Here is a 23,095-nt window from a genome sequence, read left to right on the forward strand (position 1 = left end):
AACAATGTGTATTATAACTGCTGTTCACTGGATGTTTTTCTTTATTACACCATTCTCTGCAAACTCCAATGGTTGTTAAAATCTCAGGTGGACAGCTGTTTCTGAGATGCTGGAACCAACACATCTGGTAACATCAATGACATCACAGTCAAACACTCTTATAGCACATTTATTACTCTTTGAAATGTTTGGTCAAACTTCAAAAACTCCCTTCACCTAAATTCCTTCCTGCAAGCTATATACTGTATATGTTAATAAGGAGAAGTACAATGATTGGCTGTTTGGAGGAGAGGGCTGAGAATAAAGTGGCCATGGAATATAGTTGTGTACGAGTGTGTAGCGAAATGTCTGAAGTGTACCACTTTGATCTGTGAGATTTATTTCAAACTCATTATTTTAATTAAAAATGGGTAACTGAAGCCATAAATAAATATAGCTGAAATTACACAAATCAGCTGACAGAGAAACACTGTCAGGGAGATAAAAAGAAACAAGTGAAAGTTGACTCAGGCAGGCTATTTAAAAGTGCTGATGTGCCCTGTTTGGTGATTATCAATAAATATCCAGGGGCCACTGTCATTTATTTCGAGTTTTCCCTGTGAACAAATTCCATGTTTGGCAAATGCATGTCCTTATTTTGGAACCTGAGAAAAGCATAAAGCTCTGAACTGAACTGAACCTTAGAGATCACCTACGGATGGAAGGAAGATATTGCTCCTGCCCATACTTAGGACAATATGCCTTCTGCATGTTCTCTCTCTCTCTCTCCCTATTTCTAGGGAACGAGTGCCCCCCTGTTGGATACAGAGAGAAAGCTTGAAAAAGACCTCCTAGCAAAAGGGAAGTGTGTCGCACCTGGACAAATATGTTAAAAACAATAAGAAACCTAACTTAATATTTGGGTTAATAAGCATTTTCAGCTGTTTGTTTAAATGAAGCCTAGCAAACAAGAGCTTCAAAACAATCAAGCATCTTAAACAATACTCGTAAAGAAACTGACATTAACCTGCTGCTTTTATGTTAGTGAAATAATACAGATACGGCTCATGAAACAAAATATAACAAACCTCATTCCAAAATAGTATTTTTCTGTCTGCTTTTTTATCTTTATTATCTTCAAAACATCCTTGCAATACATACACTGTTGCAAGCAAAATGTCTGTGTACCCTTTACAATTATCTGGAAATCTGAATTATTTATTATACAAATAGGTTCTGATCTAAGTCACAATAATAAACAAACAAAATCTGATTAAACTAATAACACATAGACAATACTGGACATGTTACATTTACTTTCCATGCTGGAAAAAGTAGTTGTCTTTAATAACTGGTAGAATCTCCTTTGGTAGCAGCAGCCTCCAACAAATATCTCCTTGAGTTGCTGGTCAGACTTGGTTTTACACCATTGCTCCTTAAAAAACTGTTTCAGTTCATCTACATTTCTAGGGTTCTATGAGTCAACAGCTCTGTTCTGGGCATGCCACAGCATTTCAGTTGCACTGTGGTCCAGTCTCTGACCTGGCCATTCCAGAACACAAATGTTCTTCTGTGAAAGCTATTCTATTGTTGATATACTCCTGTGTTTTGGGTCATTGTCTTGTCGCATTACCCAGCTCCCATTAAGCTTTAGGTGACAGACCGCTACTCTGACAAGCTCCTCTGAAATTTATTGATATTTTGATTTATTGTTCTGTCTGTGATAGTAAGACATCACACCCTTTGGCAGCAAAGCAGCTCCAAACAATGTTGAGATGATGTTTTGGTATTGAAGTGTAGTACTTTTTTCCTTCCAAATATACAGTAGTAGTAGTGCCACATCTACAGAGTACAGTGAAGTTCTTTATTGCATGTCTGACCAACATGTAACAGGTTGCCACTCTCTGGCACCATGATAAACATGAATGTATTAAAATACAGAACATTTTAATTAGTAGAAAATACAAATCACGTTTACCTAAGGTACTGTGTGAAGTATAAAGATATACCAAATTTTAAAGACTCCTGGGTTGTTCCTCATAAGATCAAATGCATTTTTCTCAGTCTTTCTGCAATCTGATTGGTTAGTTCAGCTTTAGTCTGATTGGACAGTTTGGTTTTGATGGCTCAGTGGTAGGGTTGATGATATGATTTACAAAAAAGGAGTTAAAATGGATTATTTCTGTGACAACAATGCAAATAATGTATTGAGTGACTTTAGGTCACTAAATATTAATGAGGCACGGCCCGACTTGCATTCAAAGTGTTCTCAAGAACACAAATGATGTTTTCACAGCAGGTAATGAGGGTCCATATGCCACTGGTGGCAGTCAAAAAGCAGAGAGCAAGTGAACAGAGCCTTGAAATGACACAGACTGAGAAGCAGGCTTTATGGAAATGCAATCGAGAGAGGATGCACCAGGCAAGAGAGGCTTAGACAGACAAAGATACTGAGAAAAGGTGTTGGAGGAACTCTGAGAGTACACTTAGGACAAGAGATATCAAATATTAAATATTTTTAAAATTTGTTTCTATTACATGTGTTCAGTATTATGTGTTCAGTATTCGACAAGAGATCAAATATCAAATATTTTTAAAATTTGTTTCTATTACATGTGTTCAGTATTATGTGTTCAGTATTCAGTATTAAGTATTTAGCTTGTGTTAGAAAATGCATTCTATTTAATACAAAGTTAGATTTTTTTATGCATTAGATGAAGATGCTTTTCAAGTGTAAATATACACAGACAGCAAGCAGCAAAAAAGATAAAGCGAAAGATCAATTATATGATATAACTGCCTCATATAATCAAGTCTTGATGCCACAACAATTTAAATGCATTGTGACGATGCGGGTTCAACTCCATGCTCCCATCTTCTGTCTGGCAGCCCTTGAACCCAACACCGTCGGTAATGTCACCGATGAGCTTGAAGTGAGGCACAACAATGGATCAAGGGGATGGTGTATAAAAGTGCCAAGTGCTTTTATTAAAACAATAATCAAAAACAATGTTCAAATTAAATAAAGTGCAGTGATTTAAGTCATAAATAAATAATCCATTAAAAGCAAGTGAAAAACAAATGTGGAGGTTAAAATCCATTAGAAAAAAATCCTTACAACAACGAGGTTAAAATAATGCAGGAAGCAATCTTTTAAAACCAAAACAAGCCTGGTGTCTTCTTTCCTCTGGCAACTCCCCTGCTTCTCCCATTTGGGCTTCTCAATAGGGGAGTCGCCCTACCTGCAGCTGACCTTCTCTCTACCTGCTTCAGCTGATCGGATCGCCTCACTGACCCCTGGCTCCGGTAGGCTCCTCTAGACAATGACTTGGGTTCCACAGCGACCAGGGCGCCCACGCTGGGGAATATACACCCCAAGTCCCGAATCCCGCTGCCTTCCGCGGCCTTATGCGGAGAGTCGTTCGCCTTCTGGTCACTCCCGCTCTTCAAAATAAACTCAGCGGGAGCGACCACTATGACTACTCCCCGGGTGTCAGCCCAACACCCAGGCTCCCTGTTCAGCTGCACGCGAGCCTACACTCGCTCGCTATCCCGCACCGGCTTTCTCTCTCTCTCCACTGCTTCCTGCTTTCTTCCTGCAACCTCCGTTCGTTCTCTTTCCTTTCTTCTCCCCCCTTTAGCTGACTCGCGCTTCTATTTATGAAGGGAATGTGGTAGTCATGGCAATCAGCAGCTCCTGGGAACAATTACGGATATGGACCGCCTCTCATCTGCGCACTTAGGTGAGAAAAGCCCACACCACGAACTCCTCAGGAACCGCTTCGGCCACACACCACCACGCCCCCTCGCTAAGCCGCGAGTACGGTGATTATTTATTAAAACTGGCATTTTTAACGGGAGCTGTGGACCCGCTTTACCACATGTATAGATTTCAATTTATGAAAAAAGAATAATAAAAAAAGGCACAGAGAGATCTTTCATCAGAAACCATGATGAAACCTGACAAAGATTCATTCACTATCCTAAGCTTGAATACCTGGAGCAGTGTGCCATGTCACATACGTGTGCATGGGAGGCAGCTAAAAGGCTCAATTGATGGTAAGTTCTCACCAAACCAGGGGATGGCAGAGTGCACTAATCCTTGCTCTTTTCCATTGACAGACTGATCATGGGAAATTCTGCTTTGGTCTGATGACGTCACTTCCGGCCCCGGCCCCGAGAATGTCACTTCTAGTCCTGACCACGTCACTTCTGATCCCAGCCCTGAAGACGTCACTTCTGGTTCCTGTCTGATGACATCATTTTCCGTTTCCCACTTTATAACCACCCTGTTTGCCTGTTGGCTTTGTTATTGTTCTGGACTGAAATCTGTAACATTGAACTACAATCTTTGCTATTTTTGACAGCCAAATTAAAGTATATGGGCTGCTGCCCCCAAACCTCATTCTGTGTGGTGTGGAATCTATTACTGCCACCATATTCATAGCATGTGATGTAACACAACAATAATTTAGGTTGCATAATGACAATTGCCAGCATTGGTATAAACCACCTTGACAGAACGCCAGAACCCTTGGTAAACAAAATGACTGAAATTACATCATTAAACGTCATAGTATTAAAAAAAAAAATTGCAAAATCTAACAAAAAATGCAAAAATGTTTTAAACTAAGAATAGAACTAGGCTCCTGCATGAGATTATTCCCTTGAGTAGAAGGGCTTCTGTAGTCTTTTGTTGTAGGCCATTTTTTAGATAACAGGCTTCTGTTTTACTCAAGGCTATTGTGGTCCCTGGGTTATAGAGGAAGGAGTGGACATTGTGCCATTGCTTTCTTGGGTGCCCAATCTTTTGATTGATATTTGGTGCAAAGTTTTGCCCACTAATATTGGTAAAGGTACAATTATAATCATTTTTCCCTCACTGACCAAGGTAGTAAAATATTTAATATAAGACCGAGACATCGCCAAGCCTGGATATACAAGAACAAGTATCATTTGACTGAGACTGATGCAGTCTTATCAGATAGAGAATCAGTGGTTTGCACACCAATGAGGCCACTGTTGAAGTCTGAAGTTAGGTGTCAGTGAAGGAGGGGATGCAGCTCTGGTTTTTGGTTACAGCTCACATATCAAAGTAAAGCAGCCAATGCCTTTTGTCCAACAAGTATAAAATCTACAAAACAACCAAGAACTTCCTATACATTTTTAGTTACACAAAAAACAAAGAAGAAAACAGTGTATATTATTTAGTGGACTCAGTTTTGTAAAATAATTTTAATAAAATGTGTAAGTGCAACATGGGATAAACTTGCATCCTGACCAGGAGAGGGGATGGTTCCATACCCAGACAGGAGACCCCAAAAGGCCAGACAGGCATCCTGGCCAAGGAAAAGAAAGGAGCCATACCCAAACTGGACTTCTCTGGTGGATGGATGGACATCCTGACCAGGAAAGAATAAGAGTCCTTACCTGGACAGGAAGCCCCAGGCAGATGGACAGGAATCCCGACCGGATATACTGTATGTGTAGTATCTTCCCTGTGCAAAATGAAAGAGAAGGACAGGGATATTTGTTTCCCCAGGACACATGATGGCAGCAGCCTTACATGTCGGTGCACAGATGGAAATTAGCAGAGAATGCTGGGAATTGTAGTCCAGAAATTAAGCCCAAGTGGGGTCTTTGGGTGCCGCTAGAAGGCCATGCAGGGAGAGACACTCCCTGTTATTCAGGACTTCCTTATGACCCAGAAATGCTTCCAACGCACTAGAGCTCTAGCACCAGAAGTACTCCTGGGTCCTTAATAAAAGGCACTGCACTGCCTTCTCCAATCAGGTCTGAGCTATGAGGAAGAAAGGCAACACTCAACTGGAGAAGAGCAGAGAAGGAGAAAGAAGGAGAAAGAGGAGAAAAGACAACTTCTTTTGTGCTTATATAGCCAAGGTATTGATAATAAACACTCTTTATTTGAACCTGGGACTGTGTTGGTGTGTTTGTGTTTTCGTGCTCACTGGCGCCCCCTAGCCTTTACAAATGATAATATGACCTTGCTGATGATTGCAAAATTGAACTGGTGTCCTAGTGGGATTCATTAAGCTAGAAGACCTTTTTGGCCAGGCGGCACAGAGGCACAGTGGTGGCGCTGCTGCCTCGCAGTAAGGAAACCTGAGTTTGCTTCCCGGGTCCTGCGGTGGGTTGGCACCCTGTCCAAGATTTGTTCCTGTCTTGTGCCCTGTGTTGGCTGGGATTTGCTCCAGCAGACCCCCGTGACCCTGTGTTAGGATATAGCGGGTTGGACAATGGCTGACTGACTGACTGACCTTTTTGGTCCTCTTAAACCAAAATGGAAAACTGTTGTGCACAGTGAAGGGAGTGAGCCAGATTATTCATAGAATTTGTGACTCTTTTTCCTGCTGCTGCTAAGGATATGTTATCTTTTTGTGATTTAATGTTTATTTGTTTCAAGAAGTTAGACTGGTGCACAAATCAAGTTCTCCTTCTTGCTGGTATTTATTGGTTTTCTCCTGCTGTTGTCTGCTTTGAGGTATGTTTGTGTGTGCAATGGATTGTGGAAGAATTTCACTGTTACTTTAAGATGTGAATAAAAAACAAATATTTTTGAGTCAGCATATATGCCCAGCGCAAAATAATTTTTCTTCTTTTGCAAGTTTATTCTCTATTAACAATTACAGCTCACAAAATGTATTTCCAAATGTTCAAAATTCCTGTGAAAAATAAAAAAAATGCAATAAAACCAAATAGGGTACAAAACAGTCCATGGGTCTGTATTAATTCTCCACAGCACTATGAAACCTAACTATACTTACAATTAGAGATAAAAAAGCAACAGAATCTCTTGCGCAGAGGTAATTTAAACTTTTGTAATTAACTGCTAAGGCAAAAAGGATGAACTTTATAGCCTTATGTCCAAATTGAAAGTGAGAAGCTAACTGCATCAAAACTAGCAGATTGGAAATGTATCTAGAAGCTCTCCTCTCCTTTGAATTTATTTTGTTAAGCCACCTGCTGAGCCAAGACAATGGCTGCTTGTGCAATTATACACATTTCAATCAAAATAATATGAGACACTGCATTTAATGGTCTTTTCCAAAGGTTTCCTGCTAGCACAAACGTCCTCTACAGCAGCAGCTGTCACACTGCATGCATATAAAGGAAGTTAAAAAGGGATGCAAGTATCAAAGATTCACTGAAATGTTTTCTAAGTAAAATAAGAACTCCTCTCATGGAGGTCAGGAGCCTAAAATCTATACTGAGAATAATGGTAAAAGAATACAGCTGGCAGGTATCCAGGAGTACATAAGGTATTGAGTATGTGCTTTATGAGTGCCAGTACCAGCTGGCAAGTGTGCTGTCTGTTTCCACATGGGTACACACCTGGCACAAGCAACAGAAGTCACGACACAGATTTCACAGAGGCACAGTTCTTTCAAAATATCTTTTCAATAAAACTGAGGTTGATCATTATAAATCAAAATGTGTTTACATGAATAACAAGATAGTCAACACAGAAAATTGAAAGGGCTGATATTAAAAGAAAATGCAAATGAAAAATGAGGCCTCAGCTAGCCTTAATCTCCCCTTCTGTGTTCTACTTTCTAAAGCCACTCCCGTGTACCTCAGAATGTCGTGTCTGCACATCGAGGACATCCCTCTTGGAGACTATCCATTGAAAAGTGAGGCCCGGCAGGGCATTGCCAAATGAGAAAGGCGTCTGGCTGCTTTTTATTCCCATCACATATACTGGCATCTTCAAAAGAAAAATGTTCATGTTAAGCAACAAATATTTAGAAAAAAATACTGTTTTGAATAAAAATCCATAGAGCGAGTGAACAAGTACTGACTGTTAGATATTCTGATAGAAAACAATTAAATAAGCCAGAGTAAGCTGACTACTAGTGAGGGCAAGTGTTACAACTCCATGGAGAGGTGCATGCAGATGACACTGGACATTTAAAGCCTGCTTTACCTTTGTGTCAGTCTTCATTCTTGTTATTGGTGCTCGGATTCTGATTGCCTTCAGCTGCACTACCTCAACATCTACATTGTCCTGTTCATAATGTCCAAAAAAAAAAACATTTAACAACATATACTGTAACATTACTTACACACCAGAAGCAAGTGCTTTTCTTCATTATTGTTATGCCAAACCCCTTGGACAGACCTGTTGTCATGTCTTAGTTCATGCCTTCCATATGCTGTGTGCCTCTGGCTATGCTGTCGCTCTGAAGAACTGAGATTACAATGGATTTACCTGAGGCTTACCTGCCTTTTGGACATTAAATATTAAATCTTTGCTGTTCTTGCTCTCTGTGGTTTATGAACAATCAGCACTTCTGTGTTTTTTAACCTTTGCTTCTTTGTCTTCAAATACAGTTCAGTCTAAACAATTTTTCAAGGATTTAAATCTTTTGTAATTTTGTTACATTTATTGTTGCAGAATTATATATAGTATGGGTGAATATGACAAGTGTGAAAGATAGAGAAACATACAAGCAGACTGTTAATACTTTTTTCATAACTGATGCATTAGGTCTGAAATTAAATCAGGAAAATACAATTGAAAAGTTGAATATATTTTGTGGTCCTCCTCACCACTCAGGATGTTGTGCCTACTCTCAATCATCATAGGCCCCTCTGAAAGCTTTAAAATACATAAACACTCCTCTAGATAGTAGGCTGAATTACATAAAATCCGTGCTTTTTAATGTTACAAGCAATTTAAGTTATCCAATGCTCCATCAAGACTTTTATACTCACAAAGAGCCTTGTTCATAAGGAGGAGACGAAGATCACATGATGATAGTGAGGGGTGAGCAAGCATATTTAATCTTGATCACTTCAACCCCAACTTTTATTTTGGCCAAGAATCATGATCATGTTTATCAAACAGTTCCTTATATAAATAATATGAAAAGTGTTTGGTGATCACTGATTTTTCTGGTTGAAACTATAGTCACAAGAAAGGCTCTTTTGTGAATTAATTGTTTCAGGAATTTTTTATATGGGTTAAAACAGATGTTGAAGAATTTCAGAGGGAAACATTTTTTGTACAATGGGTGGTTTTATTTTTCTCTTAGGAAAAAAAAAAATTGGACATGAGCATCAGTAGGCGTTGCGCTCTAGAAACCAAATTACCCAAACTATTCTATAACATTTCAGTAATTATTTACTGTTCTGATGATGATCTTTCTAGTCATAAGATAGGTCATTATGAATAGGAAGAATTCATAATTTATTGCAGAATTATGGTATCGGAGGGTTCCTCTAGAATCCTTCTTTCTCTTGCATGATTTGGCTCAAAAACTAATCAGCACATCATCATCTCACAACAGGCTTAAGTTTTAAGTTTGGTGTTTTTTCTTCCAGCCATTTTAGAGCAGTGCTTCCAAAACTCGGTCCTGAGGACCCACTGTCGCTGCAGGTTTTTGTTCCAACCAGATTCCTAATCAGTGACAACACCTGATAACACTGATCTCATTTAATTAGCTGGGATTTTTTTCTTTTAGACATTCGGAAAAAGGCACAGCAGCATGAATTTTACATTTTTAAGACATTCAGAAATACAGTATTTCTAATTTTTCTATAGATTAAATTGCTTAACTCTCTTTTGTTGATTTCATTATATTTTGCCCTTTCTCTGTGCAGTTTTCCCCCTGTGTTGTATCTTATTAATGACAATTAAAAAATGAGAAGAGCAGACACGCAGGCAGACAACACCGAATGATCAAAGGCTGCAACTACTTTAGTGTCAAACCCACTAATTAGTAAATAATGGATTAATTAAGAAAATTAGAACACCTTGAAAAGAAGCATGAAAATCAAGATGAAAATACTGTTAAAAAGAAAAAAAATACATTATTCCCATATAACTGCTTGCTACATGTTAATGTTTTTTTTAGCAAACAATATAGAAAATAGTTTTCTCATTTCACTGTTGTTCCCAAAACACAGAACTTGGGAAATAACACATCACTTAATTAGCCCAGGAGTTCAATTAAAAACAGAAGCTGGATGGAACAAAAACCTGCAGCCACAGGGGGGCCAAAGGACAGAGTTTGGGAAACACCGCTCTAGCCTGTCCTCAAGAAATTATGACACACATACACACACACACACACACACACACACACACACACCCATCATCAAAATATCAATGTTTTCGTTATAAGGAGACACTAAAATCTTAAAATCTTTCCAAAACAGGAGATTGAAATTTTTGATGAATTTATAAAGCTTTCGCTTCTCCCCCATAGACGATAGGTTATGGTGGGGGACAGTGCAAAGCAAAAATGTAAATAATAAATGTAAAAAGCCAATAGAAGAAGGGGCAATAGGCACCCTTTGTTGAGACCGGGGTGTTAAATGAAAAAGCTTTGAAGATTAAGCTGCTTAGTATCTCATCAACATACAATATTGTGATAACAGGACTGCCTGCTTCCTTGGAAAATGTTTGTATTTACCTGGTTTGAAAATGAACATGTTCTGGGGATATTGGTTTCTACTCAGCATACAGTGGTATGAGTAATTCTTGACAGCTGACAACAATACTTCATAACCAATGAAAATGTGTTTACACTATTGATAAGCAAAGGAAACTGGTATGTGCTATTTTTTAATTGATCATCATGTTGATCTAAGCAGAGACTTAAGGAGTTAATATACTTCTGGGCCGTGGGTGATGTAGAGAAACATGTCCACCAAGAATGCTGAAACGACGTAAGGTCACTCATACGGAGCTCAGGGATTTGCAGGCAGATGGGGGTATGTGACTAACAAGAATCGAGGCACACGGATGTTGACACCTATCTTCAGGGAGAAAGAGACAAGTTTCACCAGTGAGACACTGGTTGTGGGTCCAGCAAGAGAGGAAAGACTCACGAGAAGACTGACTGAAGCCAACAGACAAGAAGCGAGGCATGCCTAGGTTGTTGTAGCAATACGAGGAACAGAGAAGTGAAAAAGAACTCTCACTTCACAAAGGAGAGATGCTGACAGGGATTTGACAAGTTAGCAAGACTTGTATAGGGAAACAAGCATTCAGCAAACAGTGTTTCAGTGGGACAGTCGGAAGATCAGCTGTTGTGGTAACACAGCAAGCAACTTGGACTTCACACTACCAAAGATTGTATCCTCTACTGCTCTGCTTTAAGAGACTTTAGAGTGTGGACTTTGTGCTTTTCTTTTTAAAAGGTTTTAGCTCCTGATATTTTTAGATTCTTGTGTCTTTTCTTGATGCAATTTATATTGACTGAGGTAACACAAGCTACTGTTGTTTTTCTTAAAATTGCTGCAGTGTCTTTCACTGTGTGTTTAATTACCACCCAAGTTAAAGAAACCTGTGTACTATTATCTTTAAATTTCAAGAGTTCCCAAACGCTAAATAAAAATGGATGGTGTAGTTTGATATTTTGTGTTTAGGTTAGATATCTATAAGTGTGACTTAGACACCCTGTCACAAAGAATACAGTGCTGTCTTGATGCTTTCATACATAATTTTGTTATTATGAAGGTAGTCTGTAAGACTAAAGTCCCTCTTGTTGTCTAAGTACCTATTCAGAATGACCAATACCAGGCATGTTGCTATTTCATCACAGACCTGATCCTCTGAGGAGGAGACAGAAAAGAACAAAATCCATATGCAATCACTATGTAGAATTCAAATGAAATGTAATTTGTGATTTTTAGAAACACATAGAATGAAAGTTGTGTATATTATGCAGAAAAGCATGTAGAAGTCTGCTGTCCATGCAGCATGTTGTTAATTTAGAAGGTAAAAACACCTTTACTGAATGAAACAGTAATTTCTTATTGTACAGCAGAACAAAATCCATTCATTTTCAAAAGGGCAAAAATTAACATCAGACACTGAATAGTCCCTTTAAGTAAAGACTAAAACATCTTCTGTTTTTTAAAAAGGCCAAAAATGTAAGGCTTTGGATGTGTGGCTTTTAGTTCCCTGTTCCTTAAATGCAAGACTAAATACTGATTATCAAAAGTATCATTAAAATTTCAGAATGATTCCAGATTTAGGTGTAAATACTGTTAACTGTTAAATACATTGGCTCATTTTGACTTTTTTGAAAAAATCAATTTCTATTATTATCAAAAGTCAAGTTAAGAAGTGAGTTTTAATTATTTTAAATGTTGATTACCATTGATGCTATAACCAGCTTCCCAGTTTCCACATCCACAGCTTGGGCCACACCAGTGACTGTCACATTTCCAACACCAATGCCTATGACATGCCCCATCTCATCTACTGAGGCAATGGACTCATCAGCAGTAGAGAAAACAATGCTGGGTTGAGGCTGAAGTCCCCCTTCAGATGTTATCTGGAAGATAATAATTGATTCCTTTTTCAAGGCATACATGTAATGAACAGATTCACTATCGCTTGATTATCTGGCTAATGATAAGCAGGGCAAGCTGAAAACTGAGTCCAAGAGTCCAAATGCCACCCAGTATACTTGGTCCAGATCCTAATTTTACTCACAGTGTACTGACCATGCATTTGTAGAGGTTGCATGTAACTGATCCATAGATCATACATTAAGTTGGACACATAAATTAAAACAAGCATGTGATAAAACCAAACACTATGCACAATACAATGGGTACATTTCTATGTCCAACTTGAAAAAGTCCTGCTCATTGACAAAAACTACTTGCACACACATGACCCTACTGTAACTGAAGCGCAATCTTTAACTTTTTCACTTACACTGTTTTTGTCATAATTGAGAAACAGAAGAAAAAACAAATAGTCTAAAGCAAAAATATTATTAGAGAGCATTAAATTACATAGTTGGGTTTAAATCAGCTGTAAGCTGTATATTAGTTGATGACATCTGAGCAAAATTCTGTACATGTACAAACCTGCATCATTGCTCCAATGATTATTGTTATCTTTCTGGGAATCAACCTGAAAGGTGGAAAGACCTGAAAGAAATTAAAAAACAATACCATACTTAATTAGTACATTTAAGGGCATACACACTTCACAAAAATGTTAAATGTTAACAACTCCAAAGTTTACAAAGAAAAACAAGTACAATTGCTATCTATAAAGTTAAGGGAAATGTCCAGACAGCATCACCAATGGACATCAATTGCTGCCTGTCAGTATTGTCTAAAAGGTAACCCTGGTTAAAAAGCCATGTCGCAAAAATAAATTAATTAATTAAACCAGTTTAAAACACATTTATAAAAGAAAGTAGATAGGAAGGGACATTAAACAGATCATTCTTTAAAAGGACATTAACTATATTGATTTTGCAGAATGGACACGATGATGGATAAGTTCTATTTTGAGTGTGTATATTTTTTCTTTCATCTTAAGTAACCAGGGGACATTGCAGAGCAAAATTATGCACTACCCTTAAAGCATATTTGCATCTGTGTAGCTCTTTTCAATATTGCATATTTTCTCTGTGTTTGTGGTCTTGCACATCTTGGGCATTGTATTTGTATTGTATGTTTCATTAGTCAGCAGAATTGTGTAAGGAAATGCTTCTGGGGCTCCTTTATACCAAAGGCAATACACCTTTATAATGTGTGACTGTCACCACTCTACTTACCTTTACCCAAGTCAGATGTTTTCTTTCTTTTTAGTCATTCTGGTGTGTATTTGAGAGGGGTTTGATGCTTGTCATAATGTACTAATATTTATTTATTTACTGAACCTCTGAAAAATGCCAAGAAAGTAAAAGGGAAAGTAAAAGATTGTTTTTCTTTTGCTGTGCGTGTTAATTAAAGGTGCAACACTTTAGATATGAAGAAACTACTCAGTTAAAGGAAAAATAGTTCAGAAGTTTCAATGTTTAAGTTCACAATGAAGATTCCTTGTGTTTAGATCAATCAAGCTAATCTGTCAGCACTTCACATCACAAAGAAAATACATTAATATAATCAGTTGTTAATATTACAAAGTCACAGATAACAGTACAACAATGTTAAGAAAAACATAAGGTCTTTCTTGTCTCCACTAAGGCCAACATTAATGATTCAAACCCCAGGAAGTTATTTGCCAAGACTGGAATCTGCTGGAAGCCAAATCACTAATAAGGGATTAAATGTTCAACTAAGGTTTGCCAAAAATCATCTGGCTATCCTTACCAGTTCTAGAACAGATGAGCCCAAAAGAGAATGTTGTGGCTGATATGGGTCCTTTTAAATATAAAGAAATTCTTACAATGATTCAGCGGTAGGAGCTACAGTATATAACAATAGATAAATATAGTTTGGAAATGCTATGGAAGTTGACTTTGAACCCTGGTTCAGTGTGCACCTAGCATGGTGTGATGAAAAGGAAACCAGTTACATTACCTGGTGGGTTTGTGCTCAGTCTCTTAATCTTCTGAGCTTATGCTTAAAGGCTTAGGCACTGTAATAAACATACGTTTAATATGTCACTGTACTCTGTGCAAATATATCTTATAAATCTGCCTTTTTCTACTCACATGCACAGTTGACACAGAGCCAGATTTAGCACAGGGTTTCACCATAATTAAGTGACTTATTATCTTAAAAAGCAGTTAGAAGACAAGAGTGCAGTTGGATGACAAGCAGGACTGGTCAGAGAACACAAAGGCTCTGTTAAGGAAGGGGCAAAACCAGCTCTAATTTCTGAGGTGGTTGGGCTCCTTTAATATATGCAAGAAAGTCCTGCAGATGTTCTGTCAGTCAGTGCTTGCCGGTACTCTCTTTTATGCTATGGTGTGCTGGGTTAGGAGAGTAGCTTGAAGAAGAGGGATGCTGAGTGTATTGACAAACTGATCAGGTGAGCAGAATCTGTGGTTGGTATAGAAATGAACTCTCTGGTGAAAGTTACAAGGAGGAGAACACTATACAAGCTACTATCTATTACGGACAATGAACATCACCCACTATACATCATCATAATTAAGTAGAGGAGTTTGTTTAGTGGTAGGCTTCTAGCACAGAACTGCAATGCACACAGATACTAAAGGTCTTTGGTCCCAATAGAGCCATTGGACTCTTTAACTCTTCCCAACAGAGGAGGGTTGAATTCTGTGCCTGACGCTACTTCTTTACTTCTCTGCTCATAAGTTATATTAGCTGTATTAGCTACGCACTATGTCTGATATCTCACTTCTTGGTCACTACGGTACAACCTTTTCAGAACATGTCACTTTAAACATGTCAGCTTAAGTCATGTCACTTTATTTTATTTTATTTGACTTTAATATTAATGTCACTTTAGTGTCTGTCACTTTAATATTATGTGCCACCTGTCATTTTGCTAGTTTAGTATTATTTGCACAATTCCCATTGCACTGGCATTATTTTATGCATCAGCTTGTTATTGCATTATTTGTATAATATTTATGTTTATATATATATATATATGTATTATATATATTATATATAATATGCATTATATATATATTGTATACTATATATTTTTTTGTATACTGTGCAGTTAAATTTTTGTATATGTAATTCTTAGCTTCTGGCAGTTAAATTTCCCTTGGATTAAATCCAATACTCCCCCCCCCCCTCTCTCTCTCTCTCCCGTTGGTCTCGTCCGTTGCAGGAGATGGACATCTGAAGCTGAGCTCAGTTAGCAGCGGTGTTATTATTTCTTATTTTCCCAAGGTATCCTGTATTTATCCAACCTGAGGGTTCTATTACAGTATATGCAAGCATATATAAACATGGTCGGCAAGAAAGGGGGTCGAAAAGAAATGGAAGAGAAACCTAAAGTTACATCCAAATCTATCTATCCATCTGTCTATCTACCTATCTGACCAGGTCAGTTGTAACTATTTAAGAATGTTCTGCCATGTCCCATTTGCAACTGAATGTAACCAAGGACTTATGATTACGCAATGAATTCCTTGGAATTGTGATCTGATTAATGAAGTGTATAAAAAGGCACAGTACCAGTTCCTCCCTTGTAGCACTTTTTGCTAATTAGGTGCTTGTGCTCCTGTAAGGGTTATCTCTTGCAAGACTTAAAATAAAGAAGATTGACGCTTCCTCCTGCCTGTGATCATTGTCTCAATTATATGGGGAGAACAGGGCACCCGGTGGGGGTGCCATTAGATTTCTACCACATTGCTTTTCTTCATTTGGACATAGACAATTTTCCTTCATTAAAGGGACCATAAGTACTGCTATCATTATTATTAGCAGTGCTATGTATTAACATTTTCATCAATGAGATGAAGTGGCAACACTACTAGGGTCACACAGTAAAATTATAATATGAAACATATAAACATTCTACAAGAATAATTGTTGAAGAAAAAGAGAGTTTGGAATGACATTAAGTCTAGAGCTAAACCACAAAGACATTGTGCATAAGCATTGAAATAAGCAGGTCTGGCTTAAAAACCTACAAATGTCACCATGTTGGAGGTCTGCAAGGACTGGCGGAACATGATTTCTTCGTAGAAATATGAGTGATTGGTCAAATAATTATTGACAAATGTCCAGTGGCTATTATCACTGCTAAAGCTATCATATTAGTATACTGAGTACCACAGGCATATTTCATTGGGTATCCTTATTTATTCTTAAAGAATCCCTTTTCCCTCATATTATATTTTCGATGAAGGCTAAATAACAGTCACTGTAAAGAACACAATAATGCAGAAAACACTGACCTTGTATTATGTAAACAGAGGTCAAAGAGATGGTCTTCTCTCCTGCAAGCTGATTCAAACAGCAATGTTCTCTTACAAAATACAAATGTGGTTTTTTTTTGCCTAAGGATTTTTATTGTTCCATTCATAATACAAGTTTGTAAATCCCGTTTTGTGTTGCTTTTATGTTTTTTGTTTTCACAACTCTTTTCAAAATGTTAATACCATTAAAATGGCAAAAGTTTTAACCTTAAACTAACTTTGCTTCATTAATTTGAAAATGGCAGAAATTTAAAAGTGAATACAATCATTTGTTTCCTGGTATACTTGAAGTTCAATCCTTTTCTCTTAAAATGTCTTTTAAAATTCTCTTAAAATGTCTTTTCAGCAATTATCCTCACAATTTGCCACAAAGGGTCGCTACACAGTCGTCTTCAAGTGGGTGGGGATGGGAATTTGGGGTAGGTCATTGCTCAACAGGTAACATCATCTTTGTTTCACAGGTCAGATGTTTATCCAGTTAAGTTTAGCTTTTGAATGAACATACACTTATCTACATATGCCGCAGAAGTTGCTAGATAGTGCATTTTCATTTTGACAGTTTGCAGACAAGTGTTAGTTTGTCCCTTATCTGAGCACCTGTTTTCATTGGAAAGTGACGAGTAGTTTTTTATCTAGCCAGATTTGTGAAATCTCCAGTTTATCAGCTCTTCAAAGAACCTCCACATGTTATTGTAATGTAAGCTGATTGGTTGTGGAAAGTTGCAAACTTATTTGAGCATCAGTAAAAATCATTGGCCAGTGGCAGGAGCAAACTAGGGAGGTCATGTAGTTTTTTATTTCTATGTCTGATTGATTTTCATTTAAGTGGACAATAAAAAGAGTGTCTGGTGTCTAGAGGGTTACAACTGTAACACATTGCAATTGCCTGATAGGCCAGTTTTATTGCCAATAATTACATGACGTCCTCTGCTTTTCGTCAGTCTAAGAGAATGTTTTGTAATAAAAGTGACAGGCAAGTTTTTCTCCAAGAAGACTATGGGGCTCTGCCCCCTGCTCGCTTTGCTCACCAACCCCCGGGCAGGTGCTATGGGCTAGCCACTTCATGGTTCTGCCGCTCACATATGGGGAAGTGGATCTACAATTTAAACAGATTGTTATTTTCATGGGAATTGCATAATAGACCTAACTATTTTATTACAGCGACTAATTAACCATAGTAAAAAATAGTAAAATGTAATAAATCAAAAGAAAATAATGTTTCATGTTGCGTTAGAGGTATTCGTTGCATTTTATGTTTTCATTGTTTGGCTTTGAAATTAACATGCAACGTATAACTGCCCGTGAGTGAATATCGTTTCTTTCTCTCTAATAAATAAATCAACTTTTTCAAACGTTTCTCCCTGGAATTTGTTAATTGTCATAGCAAAAGCTATTCTAATGGGAAACTGTAAACATTTTAATACGAATGGCATATGAAGTTCTCCTTTGGTGTCTAATATTATCCGCGGAAGATGTACTACATTACCTTTCTTGTCGCCTGTTAAAATTTTACATGTCCGAAGTGTTTGACCAATTTTGAATACAACTAATCTTGTCCTATTGCATAGCCCATCACTCATAAACTATGCAATAACATTACGATACATCATTCTTTCAACAGTAATTTGGTCATACGGTGTTAATGGTTGTAGATATTCTACAGAATATTGTAAGTTGATGTTTTAATTTTCCGCACCATCACTACCAACTATTTCAGCATAGTCTATTGATATGCATTTAACCAATTTGCCATGTAACTGATCAACAGTTTTTGTTTTAATTCGTTTGACGTCCTCGTTTCTAGGTGCTAGGATTGCCCGTGTACTCATTTCTTCTGTTGATAACCCTTCGGGATGAAATTCTTCAATATGATTTGGACATAATAAGTCTTCTTTTATTGAGAACTTAAAGTGAGGAAAACGTAAAAATTTATAAGATCTAAGAGTGCAGGAACTATTTCTGAGAAAGGCATTCACACGAATGAGAGGTGAGAGGACCGTGGGTGTAGGCTGTTAACCGGAAATGGTTGAGAGGAGGGTGGGACTTGAAAAAATCTCTTGACAATAGCATTGTCTCGTCTCAAAATTTTTTTTTTATAATAGAGAGATAACTGAAATTACAAACATATCTGCTTTCAAAGAGACATAACAAGCTAATCTGGAGCAAACTGATCACAACCAATGAAGATTTCCAACTTTCTAAGCCTGTCTGGTGGGGTATGCAGAATTCAAAAGAAAGGTGGCCTTTCTTTGTGGACATCAAAAGAACTTTTCATAAAACTACACACCCTTACAAAGCAGAGACGCCTTACTTTTAGATATGGCTGTAATAAAAAAATATTTCCTCCTTACTAGAATATTTACATAGTATCCAGTGTCTATGCCTGTAAACACCTTGAGAAAAGTTGTCAAACTAGATATACAGTGTGAAATATCTGCTTAAGGGGATTTAAGGTTACTAGAATTCAAACAGATAAGTTAATGGGCCACAATAATGGAACGATTTTACTTTTCAACAGAAAACCTGGCGAATATCTTTGTTGTACAAAGTGTTTTTTTATACTGTTTAAAATGTACATGTACGTATGTTCTTTTTGGTGAAGTCTGATGTTCATTTTCCCTTTCCCTAATAAAGGAAATTAAATATCATCTGATTATATTTTTTTTGGTCCAAACTGCATTTTTCGGTAGAGGTATTGCAGTTTATTGTGTTATAATGTTTACAAATGGTACAGTTCACTAAAACAGATATAAATATTCTGAAGGAACAATGTCTGGCCTTAACTTACAAATACAGAGCAGCTGTTTTGAGTAAACTGTGGTGAGGCTGTGCTTACTAATTTGAAGAAAAAGAAGAGAAAGAATTTCTGCTTTTTACTACTTCAAAACAGTAAAATGACACTGGAGCAAATAATGGATGACCCCTCCCCAGGCAGCCCACTAGGCTCCCAGTTTCTTTGCCCCCAACTACCCGACATTTGCACAACCCGGCTCAACCACATGTTGCTTGCCCAGGATCAGAGGCAACCCAACTGTCACACTTTGCCCAGGATCTAACAGGGCCTGTCTTGGCCTCTCCAGTGGCGATGCTCACTAGCCAATAAGCTTCAGCACTAGGGAGACGCATTGTCATGATTTAGGCTGTAAACTGATGCTTTGTGGCCTGTTTCTTTAAGAAAAGCCATTTGCATACCATTGTCAGGGTCACGTCCCTCATCTCTAGGGACGGGGTCTCCAGGGTTGTGACCTTAACTTGATCAATAACTAACATAAAAGGTCAGCTTTTCGCTAGGCACCTTATCAGATCTGTGGATAAAATTACTTACTTTCATTTTGATATTGTGTGCTTTCTTTTCTTGTATTGCCTGGTTACAACTTATTGCCTGTTATTTAACTTTGATTTTACCTCTCGTCTGAGTTACGGTCACTATGGATTATTTTTATTTTCTTTTGTTTTGGCCTTTTGCCGCTTCTCCCGATTTACTCACAAATTCAGCTCTCCTGTTTTCCTGCTGAGTCAGTATAATCGATTGGATCATAATGAGTGACACGGCATATCTTTAGAGACTTGAGGGATGTGCAGGGTGAAATGAAAAATCTAAAGAAACAAGTAGGGGAATTGCAGGCATCTGTGGACCAACCAGTGGGGGCGGTGAAACGCTCGTGTTAATGCCTTGGCAAATCTGACTCCTGCTTCATGTTGCAGCCACCATCGACCTGCTTTTCTTAAATCAATGTCACATGGTTTTTGAAGACCAATTTAAAAAATATATAGATGTTCAGACACATATATTGTTCAGACAAGAAACCTCTTCAATGGGCTTTTGTTATGTATGACAGTAACAATCAGGGTTGTTTTTATTTGGCTTTATTTATGCAGGAATTTCAGAAAATGTTCGTTAAAACAGTTTATTTGGAAGTAGCAACTAACTTGTCATCAGGGTTCAAAGCTAATAAATGAATATATGGTGGAGTTTAGGATGTTAGCAATGGAGGCATGTTGGGATGACATTGCACTAATTCTGGTGTTTTAACGAGGATTAAGCCCTGACATAAAGGACGAGTTAGCCAGGTACAATCTTGGTAACACATCTGACTAGGTGACAGAGGTAGCCCAAAAAGTGGGTATACGTCTAACAGAGAGAAAGGTAGAAAAGAAATTGGAAAGGGGACATATCCTTAGACCTAGTGAATCTAAGACTGCCCAGGAGCATATAAAATTGGGCAAAACAGCCATTAGTATTAGTGAGCAGCAGTGCAGAGTAAAGGAAAAACTCTTTTACTGTAGAGAAGCAGGACACGTGGTATTGAACAGCCGGAAATCTTATATACCCACTTTATGTTGAGGTTGGCAGAGGGGGAACTTGTAGTGAAACCCTGTATTAATGTTATGTGTTTGTTTAATAATATAGTCGCAGATGCTCTGATTGATTCAGGTACAGCGGGAAATTTTATTAGGTCCTTCATGATTAAGGATTTACATATCACTCCTACACATCTTCAGTATAAACCTTGAGTCCTTTCAGCAGATGGTCTGCCCATTGGCTCTGGGTGTTTAGATTATGTTACACCCCTGCTCTTCATTAAGATAGGAATCTTTCATGACGAAACATTGTCCTTTTTTGTTATTCAGTCTCCTTTGCTTCAAATAATCCTTGGATATCCCTGGGTGCACAAGCGCAATCTTGTTCTTAACTGAAAGTCCCAGTATGTGGACTGCAACACCCGGGGAAATAAGACTATTGATTTACTGTATGCAAACGTTAAAGACGCATACAGTGCCACCCCGCTGCCTGCGCTTGGGAAAGGAGATCATAACCTGGTTCTGCTTCAGCCTCACTACAAACCAAAATTGAGAGTCCTACCTGTAACCACACGATCATTCAGGAAGTGGACCCCGGAGGCTGAGAATGCTCTGAGACAATGTTTTGGAACTACAGACTGGGATATCCTGCAGGGATCACATAGTGAGAACATTGAGGAGGTTGTTGACTGCACTACTGACTACATCAACTTCTGTATGGACATTGTAGTTCCAGTAAGAACAGTACGCTGCTATGCTAACAACAAGCCATGGATTACAAGTGACATCAAGGGCCTTTTGAACCAGAAGAAAAGAGCCTTTAAAGACGGTGATCAGCATGAGCTCAAGCGCGTGCAGAAGGAACTCCGAGTCCAGTTCAGGGCGGCGAAGGAGCAGTACAGGAGAAAGCTGGAGCAGAAGTTGCAGAACAACAGCATGAAGGAAGTGTGGGATGGGATGAAGATCATCACTGGCTGCAACTCGAAGCGGGGTACCACCATCGAGAGAGACGTGAAGAGAGCAAACCAAATGAACATCTTCTTTAACAGGTTTGACCACCCTGACCCACTCTCACCTCGGAGTACTGCACTCTCTACACATCCTTCTGCTGATACCAACATAGAAGAGACATCCCCACCCACAATTACAGCAGCGCAAGTGAGCAGAGAGCTGAGGAAACTTCGTGCCAGCAAAGCAGCAGGTCCAGATGGAGTATCGCCACGACTGCTGAAGGTCTGTGCATCGGAGCTAGGGGGTCCTCTACAGCGCATCTTCAACCTGAGCCTGGAACAGGGGAAAGTCCCGAGGCTTTGGAAAACATCTTGCATCACCCCAGTCCCAAAGGTATCACGTCCTGGTGAGCTGAATGACTTCTGGCCTGTCGCTCTAACATCACATGTGATGAAGACCATGGAGCGGCTGCTGCTTCACCACCTGAGGCCACAGGTCCAACACGCCCTCGACCCTCTGCAGTTCGCATACCAGGAGAAGGTTGGAACGGAAGATGCCATCATCTATATGCTACATCGATCCCTCTCCCACTTGGACAGAGGCAATGGCGCTGTAAGAATTATGTTTCTAGACTTCTCTAGCGCCTTCAACACCATCCAACCTCTGCTCCTTAGGGACAAGCTGACAGAGATGGGAGTAGATTCATACCTGGTGGCATGGATCGTGGACTATCTTACAAACAGACCTTAGTATGTGCGTCTCGGGAATTGCAGATCTGACATTGTGGTCAGCAACACAGGAGCACCGCAGGGGACTGTACTTTCTCCGGTCCTGTTCAGCCTATATACATCGGACTTCCAATATAACTCGGAGTCCTGCCACGTGCAAAAGTTTGCTGACGACACTGCTATCGTGGGCTGCATCAGGAGTGGGCAGGAGGAGGAGTATAGAAACCTCATCAAGGACTTTGTTAAATGGTGCGACTTAAACCACCTACAACTGAACACCAGCAAAACCAAGGAACTGGTGGTGGATTTTAGGAGACCCAGGCCCCTCATGGACCCCGTGATCATCAGAGGTGACTGTGTGCAGAGGGTGCAGACCTATAAATACCTGGGAGTGCAGCTGGACGATAAATTGGACTGGACTGCCAATACTGATTATCTGTGCAAGAAAGGACAGAGCCGCCTGTACTTCCTTAGAAGACTGGCATCCTTCAACATCTGCAGTAA

At 38.7% G+C, this 23,095-nt stretch overlaps 1 protein-coding gene across 1 annotated transcript in view; it reads right to left on the bottom strand.

Moving 5' to 3' along the window:
• The window catches only part of LOC114668435 (nuclear pore membrane glycoprotein 210-like), a 367,033-nt gene that overhangs the window by 70,157 nt on the left and 273,781 nt on the right, over positions 1–23,095 (bottom strand). The window contains 4 exon segments of the mRNA XM_051921542.1: positions 7,574–7,705; positions 7,925–8,005; positions 12,111–12,290; positions 12,835–12,897. Coding sequence (XP_051777502.1) covers positions 7,574–7,705; positions 7,925–8,005; positions 12,111–12,290; positions 12,835–12,897 — 456 coding nt within the window.

This window comes from Erpetoichthys calabaricus, chromosome 18 (assembly GCF_900747795.2).
Source record: "Erpetoichthys calabaricus chromosome 18, fErpCal1.3, whole genome shotgun sequence".
Taxonomy (NCBI): Eukaryota; Metazoa; Chordata; class Cladistia; order Polypteriformes; family Polypteridae; genus Erpetoichthys; species Erpetoichthys calabaricus.